At 27.4% G+C, this 26072-nt stretch overlaps 3 protein-coding genes across 8 annotated transcripts; all 3 read left to right on the top strand.

The window, feature by feature from the left end:
* The first annotated feature begins 237 nt into the window (after positions 1-237).
* Positions 238-8658, top strand: LOC145194887 (dipeptidyl peptidase 1-like). Its single transcript, XM_090095346.1, has 6 exons — positions 238-516; positions 794-957; positions 4832-5054; positions 6037-6272; positions 7621-7893; positions 8087-8658. Exons 1-6 carry the CDS (start codon positions 275-277, stop codon positions 8311-8313), a joined length of 1365 nt encoding a protein of 454 aa, XP_089951472.1. The 5' UTR covers positions 238-274; the 3' UTR covers positions 8314-8658.
* Positions 8659-9154: 496 nt separating this feature from the next.
* On the top strand, positions 9155-11224 carry LOC149885347 (uncharacterized). The gene is made up of 2 exons (XM_090095347.1): positions 9155-10373; positions 10549-11224. The coding sequence occupies exon 1, from the start codon at positions 9210-9212 to the stop codon at positions 9750-9752; it is 543 nt and encodes a 180-aa protein (XP_089951473.1). The 5' UTR covers positions 9155-9209; the 3' UTR covers positions 9753-10373; positions 10549-11224.
* On the top strand, positions 9155-25941 carry LOC145195421 (DNA repair protein complementing XP-C cells homolog). Of its 6 annotated transcripts, XR_016454824.1 has the most exons (20): positions 9155-11438; positions 11554-11656; positions 11859-12015; positions 12481-12621; positions 13868-13903; positions 14961-15020; positions 15324-15362; positions 15513-15882; positions 16008-16087; positions 16284-16482; positions 17367-17459; positions 17707-18032; positions 20500-20589; positions 21057-21146; positions 21242-21323; positions 23441-23534; positions 23651-23744; positions 23986-24072; positions 25040-25166; positions 25432-25941. XR_016454824.1 is itself a non-coding variant. In XM_090095328.1 (19 exons), exons 1-19 carry the CDS (start codon positions 10037-10039, stop codon positions 25566-25568), a joined length of 3579 nt encoding a protein of 1192 aa, XP_089951454.1. In that variant the 5' UTR covers positions 9155-10036; the 3' UTR covers positions 25569-25941. The 6 variants fall into 6 exon arrangements, 3 of the variants coding, with proteins under 3 accessions (XP_089951454.1, XP_089951456.1, XP_089951455.1); XR_016454823.1 differs by lacking the exon at positions 16284-16482; XM_090095328.1 differs by lacking the exon at positions 16284-16482 and having other exon boundaries at positions 16008-16058.
* Positions 25942-26072: the final 131 nt, after the last annotated feature.

Below are 26072 nucleotides of genomic sequence, written 5' to 3'. Positions count from 1 at the left end.
TCATGGCTTGTTTTGGAGGGGTAACTCCTCAAGTGTACCGATATTCTCTATTCTATGGATATTAGTTTTAAAAATGATCTAAAGCTCAAATTAGAGTTAAATTTGACTAAGCTTTTTGAAAAATGCCATCTAAGTTTTAAAAAATCTTCTCACCAATTTTTTCTTAGGAATTCTTTCTTAGAAATTTCTTCCGAGGAATAAATTTTTCTTAATTTGAGTAAACCTTGCTTTTGCTGTCATTAACAACAAATGATATGAAAACTTTTAGAAAGAAATGAAAGTATTTATTTTCTGTCTTCTATTTGGTTTGGTAGTTGGTGACTTGCCAACTGATTGTTCATATGATGACACAGTTGGATTGTGGACTTTACACCTGGGTGTTTCCAATCAGACAAATACTCTTGATTGTAAAGTCTTTCAGCCGGTTAGTACTATAAAAGTTGAGCTCACCTTTCCAAATTATGCTGTTGATGAGTTTGGAAATATCGGAACTTGGACAATGATTTACAACCAAGGGTAGGATGTTTACAAGATTATCAACATAAAAAAATCTTTTAATTAATTTCAAAATTTTGTTTAGCTTATTATTGCATAATTGGTTTTTGATGATAAAACTTAATCTAATTTGTAATAAAGATTATGATTAATTATAATAATTATTATTAAATTAATTATAGTTAAATAAAGATTAAAAACAGATTAACATTTTCCTAAGTTCTAGTTTTAAGATATTTTTATTTTTTAATATCTGTTCATTTCTTTTACCATTAGTGTAAATAAGTTTTTAATTTAGCTTTGAAATAAACTTGAATGGTCGTTCTTACTTTGCCTTTCAATACTATGAGCAAGTTTCAAAAGATAAATATGTTAGTTATTGTCATAAGACTTTTAATGGATGGGTCTATGATATAGTCAAGGATATGAATTTCCCCCCAAAAAATTGGGGTTGTTATTTTGGTGAGTTTAATTTTATTGTTTGTTTATGCAAAATGTTTTATGTTCTCTAATTTCTACTTTGTTTCTTGGTATACAATTTGTATATCATTATAAATGATATATACATAATGATATATGTAATTATCGTGATGTATGTAATATACAATCATGTATATAATTTTGATATCTTTTATAATGATATTTAAATTGTATACTAAGAAAAAGATTGTAAGTAACAAATCTTAATATCAATTGTAATGTCATCACTGATAGCCCAATTAGAACTGCAAGGTTTTGTTTTGTTTGTTTAGTATCAGGTATTTGAATAAAAGTTTGTGCCGTTTTCTAATAAATGTTTTAGTTTTTGCGCCCAAATAAATATAAGGTGTCAAAAAGCTTACTTTTGTGATTAAAAATGTTTTTTTAAAAAATATTTATAGAATTTTTATACCACATGTCAATTAAATTGATACTAATTAATTTGAAAGTTCTGTAAATAAGCTTTGATAATTAATAAAGGATTAAATATGCCAACTTGTATACTTATAATTCAACATATGCAGGAAATTTTATTTCACCATATTTTACTTCAAAAGTGCTGTGTACACCTAGCTGAGGTACTTAATTGTATGTCTGATGCTATGGTAACAATGTTTCATCCAAAAGAAGTTGCAGAGAATGGCCAAAATGGTTCAGATACAAAAATGTTGATGCCAAAGATAAAGAATGCACTGGTGCACCAAAAAAGTTTAAGATGAAAAATCAGAATCCTTTAAGAGTTTGGTAAGAACTCAAAAATTCTTGCCAAACTCTTAAAGAGCTGTTAGATTGATTAATAATTGAATAATCAACTGTAAACAAGTGTTTAAAGTCGATGGGATTAATTCTTGGAAATCAACTACCACATGACTTAAAGGAAAGAGACATTTAAAGGACTTATTATACAATATGTATATATTATTATACAATATATACACTGCAGGCCAAAAGTTTCCGGACACTTGGATTTTGTTTAATTTTTTAATTCAAACTCCCATAATTATTTCAATAAAATTCAAATATCATATTTATTTTTTTAAAGATACATATAGTTACTATTTAAGAAAAAAAAAAAGCCAAAAAATGAAATAAAAAAAATACTAAGAACACTATTCTTATTACACTGTCTTTTCGTCAAAAAATAATCCACGAGTTTTTATCACTTTTTTTGCGATCCGTGGCATCCTATTTATTGATTTATTTATTATTTCAGGTGTAATTGATAACCAGGATTCTTCTAATATTTGCCACAGGTACTCTTTGGATATTGGGCATTTTTGTCTGACCTTTCTGTCCAATTCTTCCCACAGTAACTCTATTTCTCTGTTTTGCTTTATCATTAATTTGTATGACAAATTGAATAAGTCGCTGTGTACGACTTTTCTTAATTGTTGTTTGTAACTTTTCTCCCTCCTCACAATATATATGTATGTATACAAAAAGAATTTATTTCTTGAAAGATGAGAAATGCTTAAGTTAACAGTCGAGTTCTTTGAAAAAATAATATGTTTTCATTTAGATTTGCATGCCAAGGTTTGAAAAATCAATTTTTGAATTTTTAGATGTATTTGTTCTATAACTCTTCCATTAAAATCATTGTTATGTATAACAAAATTAAACTCTACTTTCACTAAAATATGTTGATTTTTAAACTTTTATAAGATTTTATTGTAGGTACTACTACTAGTAACCTTTTCATTATGGTTTAAAAAAGAAACAAACAAAAATTTTGTTAAATTTAAATATAAATGCTTTGCTTTACTTTCTGCAAGACTTTGTGGTAGATTAAAAAGTCTAGATATCTAAAACATTACTCAGATATTGTAGAAGAAACCATTTGTGATGTTTTAATTAAAACTTGTAGCTTTGAAATTAGGTGTTTTAATAGGATTATGGTCACTTTTCTGGGCTTCTTTTTATTTCTTACATGGTATGTTGAAGATAATGCTAAATTAGACTATTCTTTCATTAAAATTAACTAAAGAGGATAGCAATTATTCTCTGTGTTGAGTATGCTCTTGAGTTGAAACTTTGAGTTGAATCAAGTTTAAATCTACTCCATTTAAAATAAATAAACTGTTTGGTAAACTTGAGTAGACCACTGTTATGATAATCAAAAGGCTGAACATGATACCAGGATGTGTAATCAAATATGATCACCACATTCAGGCTGACTATCCACAAGTAGGCATCTTTAAGTAGATACAATTTTAATAAAAAAATGTAATTCAGGAGGTGGTACCAAATACTAAATTCCTTCATCGCATCACATTGACATCCTCAAAGTTTTAGTCTTTCTAATAATTATTCTTCAGTTAGTCCCATGAATAATATATATGAATAATATTCATGAATAATTACCATTCTAAAAGTGTAATTATTTTTCCTGCATATTACATTGTTATCGTCCAATCAAATAAAAATATATTATACTAAATACTCTTTTTATATATATATTATATAAAACAAAAAAATATTTTAATATTATACTAAATACTCTTTATATATATATATATATATATATATATATATATATATATATATATATATATATATATATGTATAAACAAAAAAATAATTTATTATTACATTTAATATTAAAATATTTTTTGTTTTCATTTAATAGTTCAGATGGTCAATACTTTTTAATAATTTTAGATTAAAATTGGTTCTAATACAAATACTAGCATTAGATATTTCTTACTAACAATCATTTTAAAAAAAGATGACTGATCAAAAAATATTAAAAGAATCTCATCAGGAACATCAAATCTTGGAAAAATTTGATGTTTTTTAGTTCCAATCTTTGTAAACTTTACTTCATACTTTTGTTTGCATCAATATCATTTGATTATGACATTTAAAAAACATCTTCCACAATCCCCAAATTTTCCAATCGAATTTTGTACTAATGCAAAATTAATGCAGCATGTTGATTTATCAAAACCAGAATGAAAGATGATGTCTCTTGATCACAGCATTCTTAAAATCTTCACTATTGAGAAGATCACCTCTAAAAAATAAATAAATAATTATCATTATTATTTTAGGCACCAAAAATTACTCTTCACATTCATTAACTTGTTAAAATATAATAACAATAATCAATAAGAGTAAAAAAATAAAGTAAAAATGTTTCATAATTATAATAAAGAGTAGAGTTTAAAACATTATTTATTATTGAGTTGATCGATTTTCAAATTCTCATTCAAATTTTTAAATATTAAAAAAAAAAAAAGGAACTCTATTCACTGTATCAAATACAAATAATTGAGAATCAAAATTAACTTTCTGAACATGTGGAAATTCCAGTGCTTAAAACATAAACTATCTGATTTAAATTGCATTCATGTAACAGCAGATATAAATGAAACAGATGTAAATGAAACGGATAATGAAATGAATGCTAATTTATATATTAGTAGACTTTAAACTAACTACACTTCTTTTAGAAGTTAAATTGCTTAAAAAAATTACTAATCTTTGTGTAACTATTGGGGGGGGGAATTACCATTACACTTTATTCATGCTAAAGGTTGCACACACATGCGCAGAGTTAGTAAAAATATAATAAATTTTCTAAAAATAACAGTTTTTAAATTATATTGTTTAAAATAAGGCACCTGTTTTTGTTTTATTTTTAAAGATTTTAATCAAGTTATATAATTTAAAACATGGCAGTCTGTCTGGTTTACAGTGATTAGAAAATTTATAAATGTAAATATCTATTATAAATTTCCTGCTTCTTAAAATATTCTTCTGTTAGTTAAAACATTCTGTTAATTAAAATTACTCTGTTAATCAAAAAATTTTATTTTTTGACAAGTATTAAAAAGTTTTGTTTAAAATTTTTTAGGTACAAAAAAAGGTGAAAGCATAAAGAATTATAGAATTGCATCTCTTGACGATGACAAACAGTTAGATAAACCTTATGGTTTGAAACATAAGCTAGTGCAAAGAGTGAACAGTATCCAATCACTTTGGAAAGCCGGTGTTTATGAGAAGTATGCAAACTTGACACATAGAGATATGATAAAGAGAGCTGGTGGAAAAAAACACTTTTCACCTGTTTTACCGAGGTAAGTGAGTTTAAAGTTTTTTACTGTGAAGTTTAAATATTAATTCTTCTACTTTTCTCTTTACTGTTTACTTTACTTTACTGTTACTTTACTGTTTACTTTACTTGACTGTTACTTTACTTTACTGTTACTTTACTGTTCTCTTTAAAATTACAACTAAAATTTAAGTTAGAGCATGATGCTGTTTTTTTTGACTTTGAAGTTTTTTCACTTAATTGTATATTTTACCTGTTGTTTTGTATGGAGTGCTCAGTTTTTTTTTAAAATTACTATAATTTCGGAGCACAGGACAGAAAAGCAAAACAGTTGAGTGTTACTATACAGTAAATATTTAATGGAGTAAATTTTTTAAAAGAACATTTTTAATGCTCACCTTAATCTTAATTACCTCAATTATATTTATGCACAACCTTTTTAACAGTGAAAAAATTCTTTCTGAAATAAACACTGATGTTTATGGCAATCTTAAAGCATACGTGGCTGATCTTTCGTATATTGCATAAAATATTTAATTTTCACTCAGTCTGGATTTATTTAAAATCTGAACACTGTTAATGGAGATAATGAGAAGAAAAAAAAATGTCGATGTGTAATGGCAATAATATTTGATAGTTCTAAAAGCAGTTTTTGGTAGTGATATTATTACATTTGAATTTCCTTTTAATCCTATATATCTGATTTTTTTTTTTTTTTTTTTTTTTTTACAAAAAAATTAAAAGATGAAAAAATTTTCATATTAACATAATAAGTATGATAAGTCAGATAAAATAAGTGAAAAAAACTGTGGACACTTTTTATTGTTATCTTTGTTGATATTATTTTTGTAACTTCATTTTTTGGCTTCATTTTTTTCATCTTAAAATCTCAATAATTATCAACACAAAATGTCATTTTTATTTTTAAAAGAATTTAAAGATATTTATCACAAATCACAAATTCAATTCATTTTTGCCAAATTTTAGAACCAAATTTTAACTTTTAGACCTTCATTGCTTGATGCTAAAGACCTACCTGATGCATTTGATTGGCGCAATAGACATAGTACCAATTTTGTGTCACCTGTCCGTGATCAAGGAGAATGTGGTAGTTGTTATGCATTTGCCTCTATGGGTCAACTTGAATCAAATGCTAGAATGGAAACAAATAACCGCATAAAACCTGTTTTCTCTACACAAAATATTGTGTCTTGTTCACCCCTATCACAAGGATGTGAGGGAGGTAAAAAAAAGTCTTTTGTAAATTCACTGCTCAGTTTTAGTATTAAGTGGTTAGTGAAAAAAAGTCTCATTTCGTTTTAAAACACAATATATTATAAACTCATAATGATGTATGTGTGTATGCATGTTCATACAAACATACATACATACATACATACATACATACATACATACATACATACATACATACATACATACATACATACATACATACATACATACATACATACATACATACATACATACATACATACATACATATATACATACATACATAAAAAATAACTATTTGTGATAAGTTTTATTTAAATTTAAATTTGAATAAATTTAGTTATAATAATAATACAAACATTCAAATAATGAAATGGGAGTAAAAAAACACTGCTCAAATTACTTTTAGGAAGCCCCCAAGTTAAAATAATATATCTGTTGTTTCTTCTTAATCTATTTAGTTATTACCTTAATATATTTGTTTATTTGTTTTTAGTAGTATTAAATTAAGATTAATTTTAGTGTTTATTTAATGAAATAAAATATGCTGCTGTTGCCAATCCTTTTGTAACTTTCTGCCATGTTAAAGAAGATTTAAGTTTGAGTATTTCTTTGAGAACAGGCGGTTAGTAAAAATCCATGAATCAAACTCCTTTAGAACTTTGTCAAAATCTGATTAACTCCATGCCAAATAGGTGCAAATCTGTAATGAAAAACCAAGGGCATTTTTTACTATTATTAAATTTTTTTTTTATCATTTTGTTGTTGTTAATGAAATAAATTATTTGAAATATATCATCAAAAAATCATTGCAACTATTATTATGTCCAACCTATTGTTTATATTTATATAATTATAGTAAAAAAAAAAAGTAAAAATTTAAAACATTCTAATTATTTTATCATCTCACATCTATTTGATTAACAATTCAGTATTACAAACTAATTTAAAGTAATTTTTTAAAGAAATTTAATTTGCTAATTTCAATTCCACTACTATTATTTTGTCCACAGCTATACATAAATTTATGCATACATTACATTTTTTAAAGAAATTTAATTTATTTAATTTATGCATACATTACATTTACATAACATTACATAACATACATACATAAATTTATCAGAAATAGTTTTTCTTCTGGTAATCTAAAAGATTTTGTGAAAAACTAACAAGAAATTCAGTGTAACATTTCAAAAGTTTGAAAGTATTTAAGTGTCCTTTTACTTTCCTTGAACTTTTTAATTAATGTTTAATTCAATTTTTATCTGATATGTGGAAGTTTAGGTTTTAAATGCTTGCATTTTGCTTCTGAATTTAATTTTTCTTCCTTTTTTTAACCCTAAATTTCTCTTTAGGTTTTCCATATCTTACTGCTGGTCGTTATGCTTATGGCTATGGGGTAATTACTGAAGACAGTTACCCATATGTTGGCAATGATACCAAATGTAACCCAAAGCTTTCTGATTATAGATTTTTTGTTTCTGAATATGGATATGTTGGAGGGTTTTACGGTGGATGTAGTGAAATCATGATGCGATTGGCCTTGATGAAGTATGGTCCCCTGTCTGTTGGAATTAATGTTACAGATGAGTTTATGCATTACAAAGGAGGGATTTTCTATCAGCCAGGTGAAAAAAATATTTCATAAAATTTTTTTCTTAAGTATAACCAATCATAATGAAAATATATTACTTCATTAATTATAAAAACATAATTAATATATTGCAATAATAGTAAAATCCATGAAATAAAGCCGAATAAAATAAAATAGAGCAAGTAGTTTAGTTTTTAGTTATTTTGAAGAAGTATTTTTTGGTTTAGAAGCTCAACTGGGTGCTTCTAAGTTTAACCCATTCTACCTGACTAACCATGCAGTTGTTGTTGTTGGTTATGGAGTTGATCATGATAGTGGAGTTAAGTACTGGATTGTTAAGAACTCTTGGGGTGAAGAATGGGGAGAAGATGGTTTCTTTCGAATTCGTCGTGGTACAAATGAAATAGGCATTGAAAGTCTTGCAGTATATGCCAAATTATATTTTGGACATTAATAAATTTTTAATATGATTGCCATAATATATAAGTAATCTCTCATTCTTTTTCTTCATCATTTTTTGTCTTAATTGTAGTGATTTAAATATGAATTTTTTATTGTTTACTTTTGTCCACAATTATTATAATTATGTATAAATTATATTGTCATATTATAACATTTTTATGTCATAATTAGTTTACTTTGTCACTATTATATGTTATGTTATTTTTTATTGTTTACTTTTTCTTTGCAATTTCTTGATGCCAATGATTTCTAATGACCTAGCTATTAGTTTTGATTTTATCAATAAATTTGTCATTTATATCATTTCATTTACATCAATAAAATTTAAAATCTATCAGTTGTTTTTTTGTTTCTTCAAAGTTGTTATTATTATTATTAGTTATAATTACTGGCTAAGTAAAGTTTTTCATTTTATATTATTGAAGTGCTAGTTTACGAGCTGCTGCTGTTACTGATGCTTTGATATGATAATGGCTTTAACAGAGATAAATTAGAATTTGGTAAGGTCTAATTTTAGGCTAAAAGTGTCTGTTATTATTCTTAAAACAAAAATGCTAGTTACCACAAATTCACAATGCACAAAGTTAAGTTCTAACAAGAAGTATTTTGTACACATAATGTTTTAAATTTATAACAAAATTTGGAAAAAATAGCAAAATATGAAAATAGTTCTGTTGAAGCCATTTTTAAAACTGTTTTTTTTTATTATTTATAAAATTGGACGAAGTAAAAATTTTAATGTTTGAGTGTTTGATATTCAAGTGTTTAAAAGGTTTAAATTTTTTTTGAAGTTTTTTTGGTAGATTTAAAATTGTTCTCTAAAACTTTTTTTATATTTAGCCATTTAATGTTTAATTAAAAGATTTAATTCAAATTTCATATTAAATAATGTCAAAGCGACAAAAGGCATCTTTAAATTCTTATGAGGGTAGACCACCACAGCTCACTTTAGGAGATTTTATGTTTAACATCAAACCTCCAAAAAAAGATTCCTCTCATAATAATGAAAGTGCAGTTCAGGTGGAAAAAAGTGAAAATTCAACATTTATGGTTAACTTTGATGAAGATTCAAAAATTATTCAAGACAATTTACCTCCTCAAGACAAAGTTTCTGAAATTGATAGAAGTTCTGTCAACACAGATAGAAACGCAGATGTAATGAATAAATGCAGATTTTTTGTCTGCCAAACTAAAAAAGGTGGTATACCTATCGAAGTTCAAAATCGTGCAAGTGGTAAAAAAGTTACATTAATTGAAAATGTCCATGGTGATGCAAATAGTTTGCTGATTGAATTGAAATCAAAGTTTGGAACTGGTGGTTTATTGCGTGGTGGTGATGTCATTGAGTTGCAAGGAGATTTTAAAGATAAGATTATAAGTTACTTAAATAGTCACAAACATATGAGACCTTATGGATGCAAGAAATTCTGAATTCCAAATGCAATATTTATTAACTATTTTCAAGTTATCTGAAAATAAGTTGTTTATGCTACTAATAATAATGATAATAATTTGCAAAAAAAATCATTGAAAATGTGACATAAAAGAACTTTAATTTTTATTCAAAAAATTGTGATCTAAATTTGATGATCTACTCATGATGATAATTGATGATATTCCTGAAAAATCATTGAATTATTCAAATGATTGCATAGCTTTATCACACTTTTGCATTAAAAGTAACTCTCTAACTGTATTAATATTTTTAGGTAAAAATGGCAAAAGAAAAAAAAAAGATATTAAAGAAAAAAAATGATTTAGATGTTTTCAATAGTTTACCAAATTCAAAGAGATCTGGAAAGAATGTGGTGAATAGTGCGGAGAACAATGGTGAAGAAAATTCAAGAACAAGATCTGGAAAGAAAGTGGTGAATTATGCAGAAAACAATGATGAGGAAAATTCAAAAAGGAGATCTGGAAAGGTGGTGAATTGTACAAAGAACAATGATGAGGAAAATTCAAGAACAAGATCTGGAAAAAAAAAGATGAATTATGCAGAGAACAATGAGGAGGAGAATTCAAGAAAAAGGCCTGGAAAGAAAATGGTGAGTTGTGCAGAAAACAATGAAGAGGAAAATTCAAAAAGGAGATCTGGAAAGGTGGTGAATTGTACAAAGAACAATGATGAGGAAAATTCAAGAACAAGATCTGGAAAAAAAAAGATGAATTATGCAGAGAACAATGAGGAGGAGAATTCAAGAAAAAGGCCTGGAAAGAAAATGGTGAGTTGTGCAGAAAACAATGAAGAGGAAAATTCAAGGAGATCTGGAAAGAAAGTGGTGAGTTGTGCTGATAACAATGAGGAGGAAAATTCAAGAAGGAGTTCTGGAAAGAAAGCGGCGAGTTGTGCAGATAACAATGAGGAGGAAAGTTCAAGAAGAAGATCTACAAGGAAAGTGGTGAATTATGCAGAGAACAATGATGAGGAAAATTCTGAACAATCAGATTCAGATTTTGAACCAATAAAAGAAAAAAAACATATCAAAACTTCTGATGATTTTGAAGACAAAAAAGTGAAGCTTGAGAAAAAATCTCAGTCTAAAATACAAAAGACAAAACAAACCTCAAACATTGTTAAACCTTTTTTGGAAATATCAAAAGATTTTCAAGCTTCAAACATAATTAACTTAAGTAAGAGTGTTAATCTTTCAGATGATGGGAGTTCTTCAGAAGATGATGAACCATTGTCAGTAGTTAACTCTAGTCTGTTTCCAAGAACTAACGAGACAAATAAAGTATTATCTCAGACTCCTGATAATACAATTGAAGTATTTCATAGTTTAAGTAAAGTAGAACAAACTCTGCATCAAGATGACAACTCCCAGTGTTTAAATGAAAAAAATGTCAATGAATTAAAAAAGAGAAAAGCAAACTTTAGTGACTCCACTGAACCAAAAACAAAAGCATTAAAAATAGAAGACAGAAGAAAAAGTACAAGAAAAATCCCTGCTAAAGTACCAAAAAGTATGCCAATTGAGCCTGAAGCTCAATCAAAAGTGATAAAGGAAGATTCTTTGAAAAAAATATTAAATAACTCAAAAGTGAGCAACATAGAATTTGATAGTGATGCATCGAGCTTTTCAGAAAGTGAAGAAGAAAATTGGGAAGAAGTAGATGGTAAGGTTCATTTAATTTACAAATGAAGAAGTCACCAAAATTAAACAGTAATTGAAAATTTTTCTCTAAATTTATTGACCTTGTTGTAATCTTCATTCACTTTCATTTCATAAAGAGGCAGAAATAAAGCCTAGGTCAAAGAAGAAGTTGAAAAAAGAAGATAACATTATGATTAAGGATCTTGAGATAAGTGTTGAAGTTTCTTCAATTCATAAAAAGTATTCTTTTTAGTGTTTTTTGAATATTAATTTTTGCAAAAATATTTTTCTGCATTTTCTTATTACTTGTTCATCGTCACAAGTTACAATGTTATTTATGGTATAATATCATAAATGTTTAATATTTAATTTTATTTCATGTTTTTCTTAAACACTTATTTAGTGATAGAATGATTAAATTTGTTGCAATTGTTTTTTTCAGGAAATTGACAAAGCAAGAGAAATATCATAACTGGGTCCGACAGTTAATTGGTCGTTTCCAACGTGAACTGCAGCAGCTTATTCATAAAGCTCATTTACTGTGTTTACTTGCGTGCGAAATTAAAAGAAACCTCTTTTGCAGCAGACAATCAGTTCAAGTAAGAAATTGATAATGAACATTGAAAAAATTCTGCTAAAATTAAAATTGCTACCAAATGAAGGAACAAAAATCAAATGAAGAAAATTTGCTACAAAACAAAAGGAACACTGAAACATTTTTTGCAATTTACTTAGAATTTTACATAATGTAAAGTAAATTAACTTTGATAAGTACTTCAGTCAGAACCCCATTTGGATGAATTCAAAAAATTATTAATAAATGTATTTTATTATTTAATGAGTTAATGTTTAGATTTTCAGATTTGATATCAATTTACTTGAAAATCTACACAAAGTAATTATTTTATGGTAATTTAAAACCAAACTTAAAAGAAATAACGATATTAGATATTTTGACTCTTGACTTTTTTAGCTATTTAAGTTTTTCTTTTTATGAAATTCAATTATACCTTTAAATTCTAAATTTTATATTAAGAATCTTACTTTCTCTTAATTTTCTTTAGGCTATTTGCTTTTCGTTGGTTCCATTGGAATTCACAAATATTTCAGCCCGCAAATGGGACATCAGCCATCTGCGTAAATTTACTGAATGGTTTCAAAAAGAAATACCTTCAGTCGAAGAGTTACTTCTTTTTACTGACAAGGTAAAAATACTTTGCTATTGTTAAAGATATCATTTATAGAGCTGACCCTCAAGTAATCACCAAGCAAACAAAAGTATTATTAAAATAGTACCTCATTAAAATTTACATTCTTAGAAAGCTGGTATCACTTAAATTAATTCATAAAAGTAGCTATTTGTCTGATTTTGGATTTTATTGTACACTACTTTTATTATGAATTCATACAACTATTTATGTAAAAATAATTGTATGTACAATTTTTTCAATTTGGAAAGTACCACCCCTTGTCTAAACTAAGCTCTAACTGTCTATAGGAGCATCAAATACAAGTATGGTTAGAGGGTTAATCTCATTTGCGATAAATGTTTTCAGAAAGAAATCAATTAATCTCACTCTAAATACATTCAACCCGCAAAGAAATAAATAAAATCTCTAAATATCAAGTGAAGTCAAAAAAAAATTTTTTTTTTTCATTTACTTTAAAGTTTTTTAATTTTTTTAATTTTGAAGATTCAGATACACTTCTGAAAACAAGGATAGTCAATATCAAAAGGATTGCAGATTTGATTGAGTACATTCAAGAAGACAAAAATATTAATGCAAATAAAATCAGTATTAAAATGGGAATAGATGGTGGTGGATGGCTTTTTAAAATCTTGTTTAATTCAATGTTATTATGTCCAAACAGTTGCTAAATCATACTGATCAGTTGGAACACCTGATGGTGGCAGAAAGTTAATATATGTTATGTCATTTGTTAAAAGATTTCAGAAATTTAATGTTGTATGTGTTACTTGGTTTGGTTCAAATTACTTACCTAACTCTCCAAACAAGATTAATGCATTCAAAAAAGCTTACTTGAATTTCAAAATAAGTGTAAGCACTTCAGTTTGTGTTACTTAACTATGTGATTTAATTCTACTCTTTCCATAATTCAACTCTTGGTAAGTTCAGTGAGTAGGCCTAAGAATCTGTCCATGGAGAATTAATACCCTTTGGGAAACTTGAGGAATAGTGGGCTTTCATGTAATTTATACAATAATCTAACAATAATGATTAATAATAATAAAGATGATGATGATGATGATGATGATGACGACAACGACGACGACGACGATGACGACGACGACGATGATGATGATAATAATAACGATGATAATAATAACAATGATGATAATAATGATAAAAATAATAATAAAAATAATAATAACAACAACAACAATAGAGATGTTTTTTTTTTGTTTTTCTGTTTTCTTCATTTTTATAGGCAACACAAATGTTGAAATACATGCAAAGAGAATATGTTAGTATTTTTTAAAACTTGTTTTTGCTTTTTTTTATTCATTTAAATAGTTTAAGACTTGATGGTGTTACATTTTTAATATCAACTAGTATTTGATATAAAATCTTGCTGGGTAATAAAGTTGTAGTATCTCTTCATTGAATGTGTACAAGGGCTTTTTTTGTTTGCAAGGAAAATGACAAGTATCATGTAATAGATGCACAAATTTCAAATGTTTATTGCAACAAAAATGTTGAATTTTGTTAATTTTGGCACTTTATACTTTCTGTTTAAAATTTCTTTTGATTTTTAGTTAAAGTTTCATACTGAACATCAGAGAACAATGGGTCTAGTCCAACATTTCCCAACCTGTTTTTGTACTACGCATCACCTAAGCCTTTTTAAAACTTGTATGCCACTTTGGAACAAAACAATTTTTGATATTTTTAATTGTTCACTAAAACCTTTTGTATAATTTGAGTGGAATGTCTTAAAGAACTAATTATTCATGTTCTAAAGTCATTCTAACCAAAGCAGAACTTCAGGACACCAAAAACAGGACTTCAGAATGCCAAAAGCACGACTTCAGGATGCCAAAAGCCAAAAAAAGATTACCTAAAACAAAAATCTTAAGTTAGTTGAGAGGCTAGTTGTTCGTGAAATATATTTTGCCTTCGTATTTAAAGAAGCCAATCCATAAAACATTCTTAAGCAGGAGTTTAATTTATTAGCAAGTTTATAAAGATGGTTAGGATACTGTTTCCAACAATGTGTTTTTTAATGCTTATTCTTCTCAGAGTTTTTGAAAAGATTAAGCATCAAAAAAGTGGGTTGTTAAAAACAGTTTTAGAAAGTGAAATGAAAACTGTGATAAATTTAGGATAGAAAGATGAATTTTTATTCTAAGTTAACACTGAAATTAAACACAGGTATTTATCAGTGATAATTTGCAATAAATAGAAAATGATGGTTTTTAAAAAAAAAAATCTTTATTGTTATTGTTTTTTATTTTTTTATTTTTTATTTTTTTTATTTTTTTTTTGTGATTCATAAAAACTGTTGAATATTTACTATTTAGGTTCTTGTAATCATGTTGCGTTCACTTGGATTGTTGGCTCGAATAATTTGTTCTCTACAGGTAACGTTTTTGTTGTGGAATGAAAAGTTTTTTCCTGTGTTCTCTACTTTTTTTTTCTATTTTTTATGAAAATATTTTTATATTAAATTGTTTATGTATGTAAAGGTATATAATACCTTTGTAATGTAAAAATGTAAAGTAACTTAATGTAATAGTTATTTATAACATTTTCTTAAATATTTAAATTAATGTAAATTTAGCATAAATTGCAGTATTTAATTGCAACATAATAAATAAAAATGTATTATTTCTTTTATTTTTTTGTTTTTCCATTTCATACATTTCTTTCTTCCTTTATCTTAGCCATGTACTTATAAAATATCTTCACCTAAGTTACCAAAGGTGAGGCTTAACTTAATACAAGTAATTTTTTTTAGTTTATAAAGACATCAAGAAAATTTTTACTTTAGTTTCTAAAATGCTAGTATGGCAAGGTTTGAAAAATCATTAAGAAAAATTTCATACATTTAGATATTGATTGCATACATTTAGGAATCAAATGGAACCCCTGTCAGTAAAATGAATGATTCCCAAAAAAGTGAAATCTCCCCTTACTTTGTTAATAATACTAAACTCATCGAACCTGACATTTTATCACAAATAAAATCTCCAAACAAATCTTCATCTTCAAAAACAAAAAAAAATACTTTAAGCCAAAAAAATTCTGATACTCTTAATGATACCAATGAAGTCAAAAAAACTAAGAGCACAGAATCTCAGAAGAAACAAAAAAGCAAAAATGATCTTCCAAAAGAAGCAAATAAAAGAAGTAAAAGAAAAAAAGAAAAAAGTTCTGATGATGAATCCCCAAAACAAATTGCAAACAAAAAATCACGTCCAAGACCATTGACTTTTAAAAAAGGTAATTTCTGTTGGATTTATTTTTGAAGCTCTGTAAACTTTTTTTATATATATAAATTTTAACATATTATATTATATATAAATTTTGATATATTTCATATATATTGTTTAGTGTATTTTTAATAGGTGCAGATGTTTGGGTTGAAGTTTACCTCTTTACTATGCAAAAATGGATTTGTTAGTTGTTTGTTATCTTTAATTTTTAAGTAAGAGAGTCGATTTTGATTTCAACCAATTTTCTTGTTTATCTTTTATAAGTATAAAAGTTTTTTATTTTATATTTTGAAATATTATCAATAAAAGGTCAGTAAAAGCTAGTAAATAATAGTTAATAATAACAGTTCACATTTAGCTGTAAACATAAAACTTTCCAGAAATAAAGGTTATTACTTTATCATTAAGGAAAAAGTTAAACGTCAAAGATTTTCCTATTTCCACTGAAACTTTTTTCTTAAAAAACCTCAAAACCTCCAAAAGTTTGTCAACAAGCATTATCATGTTATCAAGAATCATTATCAAGAATTTATTTAATTTATCAGTTTGTTATCATGTTATACATGGTTCCTTGGGGAATGCTGGCCTACCTGACCTGCTAATAAAGGCAAATTGTTTTTGTTTTTTTTAACATAATGTCTTTTTTGTTAAATGTAATAAATCAAGTTTTATATTATCTCATGCATCAAGATCTAATTCAAGTTTCTTAAACTTTAAATTTTATTGCTGTATATTACGATTAATGACAATATGTTTGAACTATTGGAATGGTATTGTTAATAATTGATCCTTTTTAAATTTATTCAAGACAAATGTTTGAACCCAAATCATTTTAAATCTTTTTCTTATTAAAGATACAATAAAACTGGAAAGTAAGTTGCTGCCAAATGTGGACTACTTTTTTATGATTTTTTTTTTAAATTAAGACACTCCCACAAACAGCTATTTGTAAATAAATTTACTAATTTCAACAAACTGTTTTAGGTAGTTCTGGCAGGAATTAGGGAACAGTTTCTTGCCCAAATTATAATTTATTTATAATAAAAATTTTAATTTTATAGCTGAAAATAGTTAAATTAATTAAATTAAGTAGAAAAAAAATTTTAATTTTTGTCAGGTTGTCAACGTGTAAGATAAATGGTTTCATTGTTTTTTTTTATAACCAATCAGTTGCAATAATTAAACCAAACTCTGTTTTTATTGTCTGAAAAAAAGTCATATTGTAAAAAAGATTTTCTCACTTGGAAGGGGGAGGGGGGGAGCAGACTATTTGTTATCAACAATGTCTATTGTACATTATTGATAACAAATAGTCTCCTCCCTCCATTAATAAGTAAAAATGGTGACTGGCTTTCGTTATACTCTCTTCAAACTCTTCCTCCTTATTCATTTTAAAAAGGCAAACCCCCCCTCCCCCAACTAACTTTTTTGGATTTTATAAGCTTAGTACTCTGTACAATAAAAATCCCAATTTTTATTACTATTTTTAAGGTGTAGAACTTACTGGAAAAACAATCAATGAACCAGATAAATGTGAGCTGCATGCTACAAAGCCTCTTCAATATGTTATAGGAATTGATAACAGTGAGTTTTCACTTTTGTGTTAGAGTAAAATTTGTAAAATTTGAGCTCATGTTTTTATATTTGAACATGTTATATATTAGAACATGTAGACATATGTTTAGGAATGTTATAGTTTAAAAGTTATTTAAAATTTCTTTTGAAACTTTTTTTTTTATCTTCTATTTCTAACTTTGTATTAACTTGTTAGTTTTTATGAATCCATTGAACTTCAAGTTGAATATATTACTTTAATTTCTTGTTAACGTAGATCATAAAATAAAAGACTTAACATGCCGTTATGCAGCTAAATGGTTAAGCTATAATCGAAAGCTGCGTATAGATCGTGACTGGTGGTTTCAAACTCTTGCGCCATACAAACCTGCCACATCTACTATTGATTCTGCAGAAGATGCACAACTTAAGAAAACTCTTCTTGATCAGGATTTCCCAAAAACAATCAGTGAATTTAAAGATAACCCATTATATGCTTTAAAAAGACACCTATTGAAGTTTGAAGCAATTTATCCTGAATCAGCAGTACCTTTGGGATACATTCGCAATGAAGCAATATATTCAAGAGACTGCGTTAGAGAGGTCATTACTTATTATATTTGTTAAGATAAGATTTTGTAAGAGAAACAGTTCAAAACATCATATTGATTATCCCTTCATTTCTGTAATTTGAAAATGTTTTTGTTTATATTTAACAAAAAAAAATTTTAAGATAACTAAGTAATATTTTCTTTATTATAAATACTTTTAAATTATCAACATCTCTACGTTTATCAACATCTTTACACTTTTAATATATATGTAAAATATACCTGATATTTGTCCAGTTATCCAAAGGAACTGCAATGTTTTGTGCTGAAGCCACACCTTCTTTTGAATTTTGTTTCTTGGTACATATTTTCTAGGAGTGAGTTAGAAATCTGTTCTCAATCTTGAATAATGGTCTTAAAACTGAGAAAAATTTCTGTCAGTATTTGTTCTCAACCAGTTGCAAAGGCCAACTTGATGAGTATATTGCTTTTGTAAGCAAGGTGTGAGTCTGGTCCTACAAAAGGTAGAAACATCAGTTGCATTAGTATAACTTTATTGATAAACTCCTAGATAATTACAATTTATTTACCAAAAATATGACTGTCTGTTATTTAAGTATTCAGATATTCTAACAATATTTGTTCAAAGTACTCACATTTTGAATCAGACATTTTATCCATGTTATTGTATTAATTTAGTTATTTGATGAGTTGGTAAAGGGGTGCTTCTGCCAGATCTAGATCTATTTTAATGTGATGATTCAAGTTCCTTACAGGAAAAAGATGCAAGATTACTTCTATTCAAAAGGGTAGATCTAAAATATTCATTAATTGTTGCTGATAACATTTATGTGACTTTTTTTGAAGTTGATATATGTGTGTTGAAGACATAAAAAAACTTTTTGTTGTACTAAAGGATTGAGGTGGTTAAATATAAGAGGATTGAGGTGGTTGAATACTAGAGGATTGTGGAGGTTGAATACTAGAGGATTGAGGAGGTTTAATACTAGAGGAAGGGTTGAGGAGGTTGAATGCTAGAGTATTGAGGTGATTGAATACTAGAAGATTGAGGAGGTTGAATAAAACTGGGTCAACATCAATAATAACCAAATTTTGTATTTGGATTGAGATTCATACAACTCCTCTCCTATGCTTTCAGAGTTACTGTTTGTCTTTCAAATATTTATATTTGATGCTGTCCTCACATTGTGTGCTTAAATGTGTTCCTTGCAAGTTCAACATCCATACAGCAAAACGTACATTTCATGTAAGGGCCTTTGTTAAATTTATTTCATTATAATGCTTAGTTACAGCACTTTTTGCATGTGACATTTCTGAAACTAATTATTAGTTCTTCAAAAATGTTAACTCTGCTTGTAAATAAAGAAATAAATTTAACATATGAGAAAATCATTCAAATATTTAATTATAATTTGGTCTATGTGACTAATATCTATACAGTGAGTATAGTGTTATGATCTATATAGTGAGTATAGTGTTATGATCTATACAGTGAGTATAGTGTTACAGAAATGCAACCATTTCTACATTAACTGAATCAAGTAATCAATCAGCCTGAACAATCAAATATATTCTTTGAGTCACATTAAGTTTTAACATTATTATATTTTATAACTTTATAGGTATTTATTTAATTATCAATAGCTAAAACATACTATAAAAGGTGTCTGAGAAATCACAGACTAATAAGTTCACTTCATCTGCTGTCATACTGAATTATTTACTAACAATGGTCTAGACAGGGTGCACAGGCCTGAAGATGACCTATTATATTCCTGTCTTAAACTTTGTCTACACACTGACTAAGTACAAGAAATGAGCTGGTGTGTTTGCAGTATAGTCTTTAAGACAAAGTTGATGGAAATAGATTATTCAAACTATCTTAGAATATTCAGATCTGCCTACCATACTTGGGAAGAAAAATGGAAGCAAATATGTCTATAATTATTTTAAAATGTGATTTTTGTTTGATATAGATATTATATTGAATAGATATGATATATTTAATGGATAAAACATGCAAATATTACAATTTGATAAAAAATATGTTTGTTTTTTTCAGGTTTTGTTTTTTTTGTGTGTGTGTGTGAAAAAAAGAGCTTTTCTTTTCCTTTATCAACCCTAAAAATAAGCTAGAAGTCATACTTCTCAACCCTAAAAATAAGTTAGAAGTCATACTTCTTCTTTGCTGCTTTTTTTTTCTGTTCACTAAAAAAAAAATAATCAGACTTACATCAAAATGTATAAATAGTATAATGTGTACTGTATGATTTTTCAAGAGTTTTTTTTATTGATTTTTTTTAATGCATTAGTTGTTAAAGCCTGGTTTTTTTAAAACTCGACTATTTGAAACTGATTTGTTTTGGGTTTTTTTTTCATCAAAATGTTTGTCTTAAGCTTTGTTGTTTAAATTTTTTTATCTGCAGTAATCATAAATTGCATGTTAGTTATCCTTGTATTACACCTCTCTTGTTGATCTGTTTAATGTTTTATTTTAGCTTCATACTCGTGAAACGTGGATGAAGCAAGCGCGAGTCGTGAAAACTGGGGAAAGTCCATATAAGATTGTCAAAGGGAGACCAAAACGGGTAATTGATTGTTACACTATTTTCTATTTATCTTAACCCTTTCTATTTATCTTAACCCTTTCTATTTATCTTAACCCTTTCTATTTATCTTAACCCTTTCTATTTATCTTAACCCTTTCTATTTATCTTAACCCTTTCTATTTATCTTAACCCTTTCTATTTATCTTAACCCTTTCAGACCTGAATTGCTGTTAATGGATAATAAAATTACTTTTTGACTAATTATTGGTAAATCTTGCTCATAGATAGCATTAGTTGAATGATTTTGAAATATTGACAAATATTTGGTTCATGTACTCACAGAAGGCGACAGAAAATTAATTAAAATGAAAATATTAAAAGGTATAAAACATTACGTGCATAATTCTGCACATGGGGTCTGAAGGGGTTACACATAAGTTTGTAGTTTATCTATTCAGGTTGTTTGTTTTTTATTGTTTTTTTTTTCGTATTTTTATTACATTTAGAATACACCTGTATTTGAACGCGAAAATGTAAAAGTTGAAGTATTTGGTGAGTGGCAGACAGAAGATTACATTCCACCTCCTGTTGTTAATGTAAAATTTTTTTCTGTATTTCATAGTTTCCATTACATTCAAACAAAAAACAAAAAAAATCTTTTTTTTTTTTTTGGTTCTTTATGCTTTTTTAGGGAATTGTCCCGAAAAATGCCTATGGAAATGTTGAGCTATTTAAGCCGTGTATGTTACCAGAAGGTGCTATTCATTTGCCAAGTAAATTTTTATAACTTTTTAAAATTTTTTTTTTTTATTTCAGTACAAATCTTTTCTTGTTGGATTCTTGTTGGCTTAGGAATAAAAACTTTTGACATAGCAATTGCAGTGATTAATATTATCACCAATATTATTTGTACATCGATTTCTCTGATAATGCATTTTTTTACGTTTAATGTTTAAGTTTAATGACGTATTAAATTATGATAATTATGCACAAACAGATCAGCTTAAATTATGATAATTGTGATACACTTATTCCTGTAATAAATCTAAATTTATCAACTTAATGACAAATCTGGTTTGTCAACAGGTTGACAAATCAACAAAATAATCAAAGCATATTAAAGTATTTTTGGCATCAGCGATGTTTTTTAACAATCCACATTTTTGTTGTTTTCTTAAGAAAAGAACTTTACTATGAAGGTATAGAAAAAATTCTGCATGAAAAAACAGCCATTTTTAATGTAACTGGTATAAAAATCATAATCATGTGAAAAATAAATGATCTCAACTTTTTATCTCATCAACTGTAGGAATGCATTGCATTTCTAAACGACTTGTATGCATTTCAAAGAGCTGAGTAAAAGCTCAGTGCTTACGAAATGCTATAGGAAGGTTTCTTTTTAAAATAAAAAGCATTTTTCTTATACTTTTTTGTTGTTATTAATAAATAAGAATTGTAAGATTAAAATTGGTTGTGAGAAAATTTTGAAGATTGTTACACAATAATCAACGAAGTGTGTAAAATATTCCATATTTTTTCATATTTTTATTCATAAAATTAAAAAGTTCTCTTGAACTTGGTTCAAATGTGGAACCCCCCTGTGCTCTCTAATACGGTGCGGGTGAAAGTTATTGCCTTCAAAAAATAAACTTTTTCTACCCGATACCCGGTAATTTATTGAGATCTGTGAAGTTATGATAATAATAATTCACAAGATGATGAAGTAAATTCATGACAATTGGTAAGCAAAATTTAAAAATTAGTAAACGATATTTTATTAGAAATGTTTTTGAAGGTTATTTAATATTAATTTGGGTCTGCTGTTTTTTTATGGTTCAATTGACAGCTATGAAAGCTCCTCAAACCTTAAATTGAAAGTCCGACATCTTTAATACACTCACCATCTTAAATGATCATAATCACCATAATAATTATACAGCATAATCATTATAAAATGCTATAAGTATGTCAAAATAGTAAATCATTTTGGAAAACTGGTTTAACAACTCTGATAAACACAATTTTTGGCACGTGACACTTAGTGTTTTTAAAGTAACTACTTACGCTCTTTTCAACTACGTCATAATTTTTCACACACAATTTTTGTGTAATACTTTTCAAGTATTGCGCGCACTTTTTCCAGTGTACGTGCACATGTTTGAAGGTATGCACGCACTCATGTTTTGTTCTGCTTTTTGATTAAAATGTTAATGTGTCTTTTGTGTTAGTGAATAAATATGCCAAGGAAGTATGGAAATAATCCGAATAACTTCTGTTATGTGTGGAGATTTGACGTTTAAGAAGCAACGAAAAAGCTTGATTCCAATAGTTAAATAATATTATAAACTATATATCATGGTTGTAAGGCAGGGGATCAAGATAAGAGCTGGGCCTCTCACATCTACTGTTCGACCTGTTTGAAACGAATAAGAGGTTAGGCTAAGGGTAAACGGCACATGGCCCTTACCATATTTCTTACATTCACACTTGGATCTTTTTTCGAATAATTTCGTCAGTGACAAGCATAGAGAACGCTGCCATCAGCAAATCTCACTTATGGAAAACAGGTACCATCAAACAATATAGAAGATGCATATTGTTTGATGGTACCTGATTTCCATAAGTGCAAGATGTTCGTAGATTATTGCCAAACAGAGAAAGAAAACAAATACCACATTTTAGGTAAAAATTCTTTCATTTCTACAAAACTCCATTTGCCTCCTGCAAAAAATGATGGGTGGAGGAAATCTTCATATTTGAATCCAGCGGCAAAAGAATCCATTTTCCTCTTCGTTTTCTAGATAAATCTATGTTAAATTCTAATATCAATTTCATGTGTTTAAGGAGTTTGAGTTGAGAAACTAAAAAAACGACGATTTTTTGTTTTTAGTTGCCAATATGCAGAAAATTGCACGCAAGTTGAAAATAGATCATGCTCCAGCAATGATGGGGTGGGATTTTCATGGTGGTTTTTCGCACCCGGTGTACGTTTTTTTAAATTGTGAATATGGTTGCATATTTATGTGATTATGACTTTTACGGTTTTTCGTCTACATGTTTTCATTTCTTTGTCTTTGAAAAAGAATATTGCAATTATCAGATTCGAAGGTATCGTTGTTGCAAAAGAATACGAAGATATACTGTTAGATGCTTGGAGGAAGGAAGAAGAAATAACAGAAAAGAAAGAAAAAGAGGTCCATTAAACTCAATTACTCTAACAATAATTTAATATAAAAAATAGTTAAATTAATATTAAAATAAGTCAAAAAATTAAAAAAAAAAAAAAAAAACTTTTAGAAAAAAAAAAAGCCACACCAAAAGACCACTATTTTTTATGAAATATAAATGTGCATACTTTTTTTGCTAAGAACGCTTATGAAATATAAAAATCAAACAATATGTTGAAGTTCTTGCTCTAAACAAACTTTCATTTAGAAACGCGAAAAAGTTATTTATGACAATTGGCGATTGTTGATCAAAGGACTTCTTATACAGCACAAACTCAAGATGAAATACAGTCTTGTGAGTATACAAAACTTTGCTTGTTTGTCTATAAATTCGTTTTGGTTTCCATCGTCTATGAATTTTTAAATATATGATGACGTATTTAAACTATTTCATTTTCTATATTTACTTTTTCTAAATTTTTTTCGATAATTTTTCTATATTTAATTTCTAAGAAGAATTTGAAAAAAAAAAAAAAAAAAAAAACTGAAATTGCAAAAACAATTTTCCTTAAGAATTATTCGAAGTTCGAAGGAACCGAAAGAATTCGGTTTGTTATTAATTATTGCGGAACCTTAAGGTTACGGATTACGTCACTTATTACTAATACGCAACCGTAGGCGACCGTAAAAATTGCATAAGGTTGTAAGTCAATGGTTAACCGATCTTTAAAGTTTAAACTTTAAAGATCTTATTCTTTCTTTATCGCTTCTATTGAGTTTGATAGTTACAGACCGTTTCCCAATTTTAATTTTTAAGCTCCAATATCCACACTCATCTAAATTTTATGTCTGCTCATTTCGTAGGGACGTTGTGGGTCGTGTAAAACTTTTGTTGCTTATCAAGAGTGATTAATATTTACCAATCTGATATGTCAATTGTATTTCAAAAATGATTTTTTTTTATGATTAAAAAAAAATAATAATAGTTATAAAACTTCGAAAGTTCGGTTGAATCTTCAACGAAAAGTGAATTTCTCACCATGTAGTTGCCAAGTTCTGCAAAAATGTATTAGCAATTAAAATGGCTTACGTAGCAAAGACATTGGCTGTTTGCCTTTCTGTATCTTCTGTTCCCAAATTCTATTTAGTCTTTAGTTTAGACATTTCCTTTCCGCATTAAAATATTGTACATTTAGATATCCGCTGTATTTGACGATCGCTGCTTCAAATAATATGCGTAATAATATCTAAAATTATAACGCATTCGATATGTCCAATCTGTATTTTTTTTTTAGTTTTACTTTGTTCTTTTATTATTAAAGGAAGACGATCACAAAGACCCGGTTATTAAGAAACAACAGACAAAGAATTCAAAAAGGAAAAAAAACGAAGTTGTTAAAAAAGATGAATACACTGATTTATCTGTATCGTGGCCGATGAACAGAATGGGTTGGTTATTTCTTAATCCACAAATGATATTTTATCTTTATCGCTTCAAATAAAAATACCACATGTAAAATGTTTGTCTGCCGTCGTTTACGTCGGCATTACGTCGTTTAAAAGACGTAATCTCTTTAACTAAATGAGTTTTTCTTTAATTTTCTGTTTCTTTTATAACGAAGATTAAAAATAGCCTATTGATAGTTTCGTATCGATTCTTATAAAACTGATTAGAAGAATTATGCTTTTTTTTTTTCTCTTTTTCTTTTTACAGAAGGAAAGAGCTCTTTGCAAGATGACGGACACGCGCATGTGTTTCAAGAGGTCTCTAATAACACAAATATGAACGAGCATGTAAAACTTTGTTCTTGTGGATTGACTATGCCGGTCGATAAAATCGAATGTCTGTAATAGGTTTGTCACGGTCTGAACTGCTTAGAAAACTTGATAAAACCATATTACCTTTTAATAGCCATTGATCAGAATGAGATTATGGGTTGATCTAGACAATCATATGCGAAACTTTTTAAGTGAGTTAAATAAAGACAGACATGTTAATTCTCAACCAAGTAAATTTTATTCAATTTGGTCACATTCTACATTTATAAGAGAGAACTCCTAGAGTTGATAAGAGAAACAGTTTTGATGGAGATTTTCTATACTAAGTTCTACATTTCTGTTAGTTTTCATGTTTATATAGTTTTTGTCAGTTTTTTTCTGTTTTGTTTACTAACATATCAACATTTTAAAATGTTCGTTTATGGAAAAATTTTCGAGGAATTAAGGAAAACGTCTCGATTATTATTGCCATCTCAGCGATTTTATTATCTCGTTTTTAAACAGTAGTTCTTAGTAAGGCTTTGGTTTTATTTCGCACTAGTTCAAAGCTAAATAATTTTTTTTTAACTGGTCGAA

The sequence above is a fragment of the Hydra viridissima genome, unplaced genomic scaffold, assembly GCF_058129835.1.
Source record: "Hydra viridissima isolate aposymbiotic clone 2 unplaced genomic scaffold, HvirCarnegie_v1 scaffold_8, whole genome shotgun sequence".
NCBI lineage: Eukaryota > Metazoa > Cnidaria > Hydrozoa > Anthoathecata > Hydridae > Hydra > Hydra viridissima.
The sequence above is the reverse complement of the archived record's forward strand: the minus strand, read 5'-3'. Positions and strand labels throughout refer to the sequence as shown.

Excerpts from the sequence above, each read along its gene's own strand:
- LOC145194887 (XM_090095346.1), top strand. The coding sequence starts at position 275 with ATGAAAGTATTTATTTTCTGTCTTCTATTTGGTTTGGTAGTTGGTGAC. Across the intron at positions 517-793 it reads ACAATGATTTACAACCAAGG|CTTTGAAATAAACTTGAATG; the intron begins GTAGGATGTTTA and ends TTTTTAATTTAG. Across the intron at positions 5,055-6,036 it reads TTTTCACCTGTTTTACCGAG|ACCTTCATTGCTTGATGCTA; the intron begins GTAAGTGAGTTT and ends TTTAACTTTTAG.
- LOC149885347 (XM_090095347.1), top strand. The coding sequence starts at position 9,210 with ATGTCAAAGCGACAAAAGGCATCTTTAAATTCTTATGAGGGTAGACCA.
- LOC145195421 (XM_090095328.1), top strand. The coding sequence starts at position 10,037 with ATGGCAAAAGAAAAAAAAAAGATATTAAAGAAAAAAAATGATTTAGAT. Across the intron at positions 11,657-11,858 it reads GTTTCTTCAATTCATAAAAA|GAAATTGACAAAGCAAGAGA; the intron begins GTATTCTTTTTA and ends TGTTTTTTTCAG. Across the intron at positions 12,622-13,867 it reads TACTTCTTTTTACTGACAAG|GCAACACAAATGTTGAAATA; the intron begins GTAAAAATACTT and ends TCATTTTTATAG.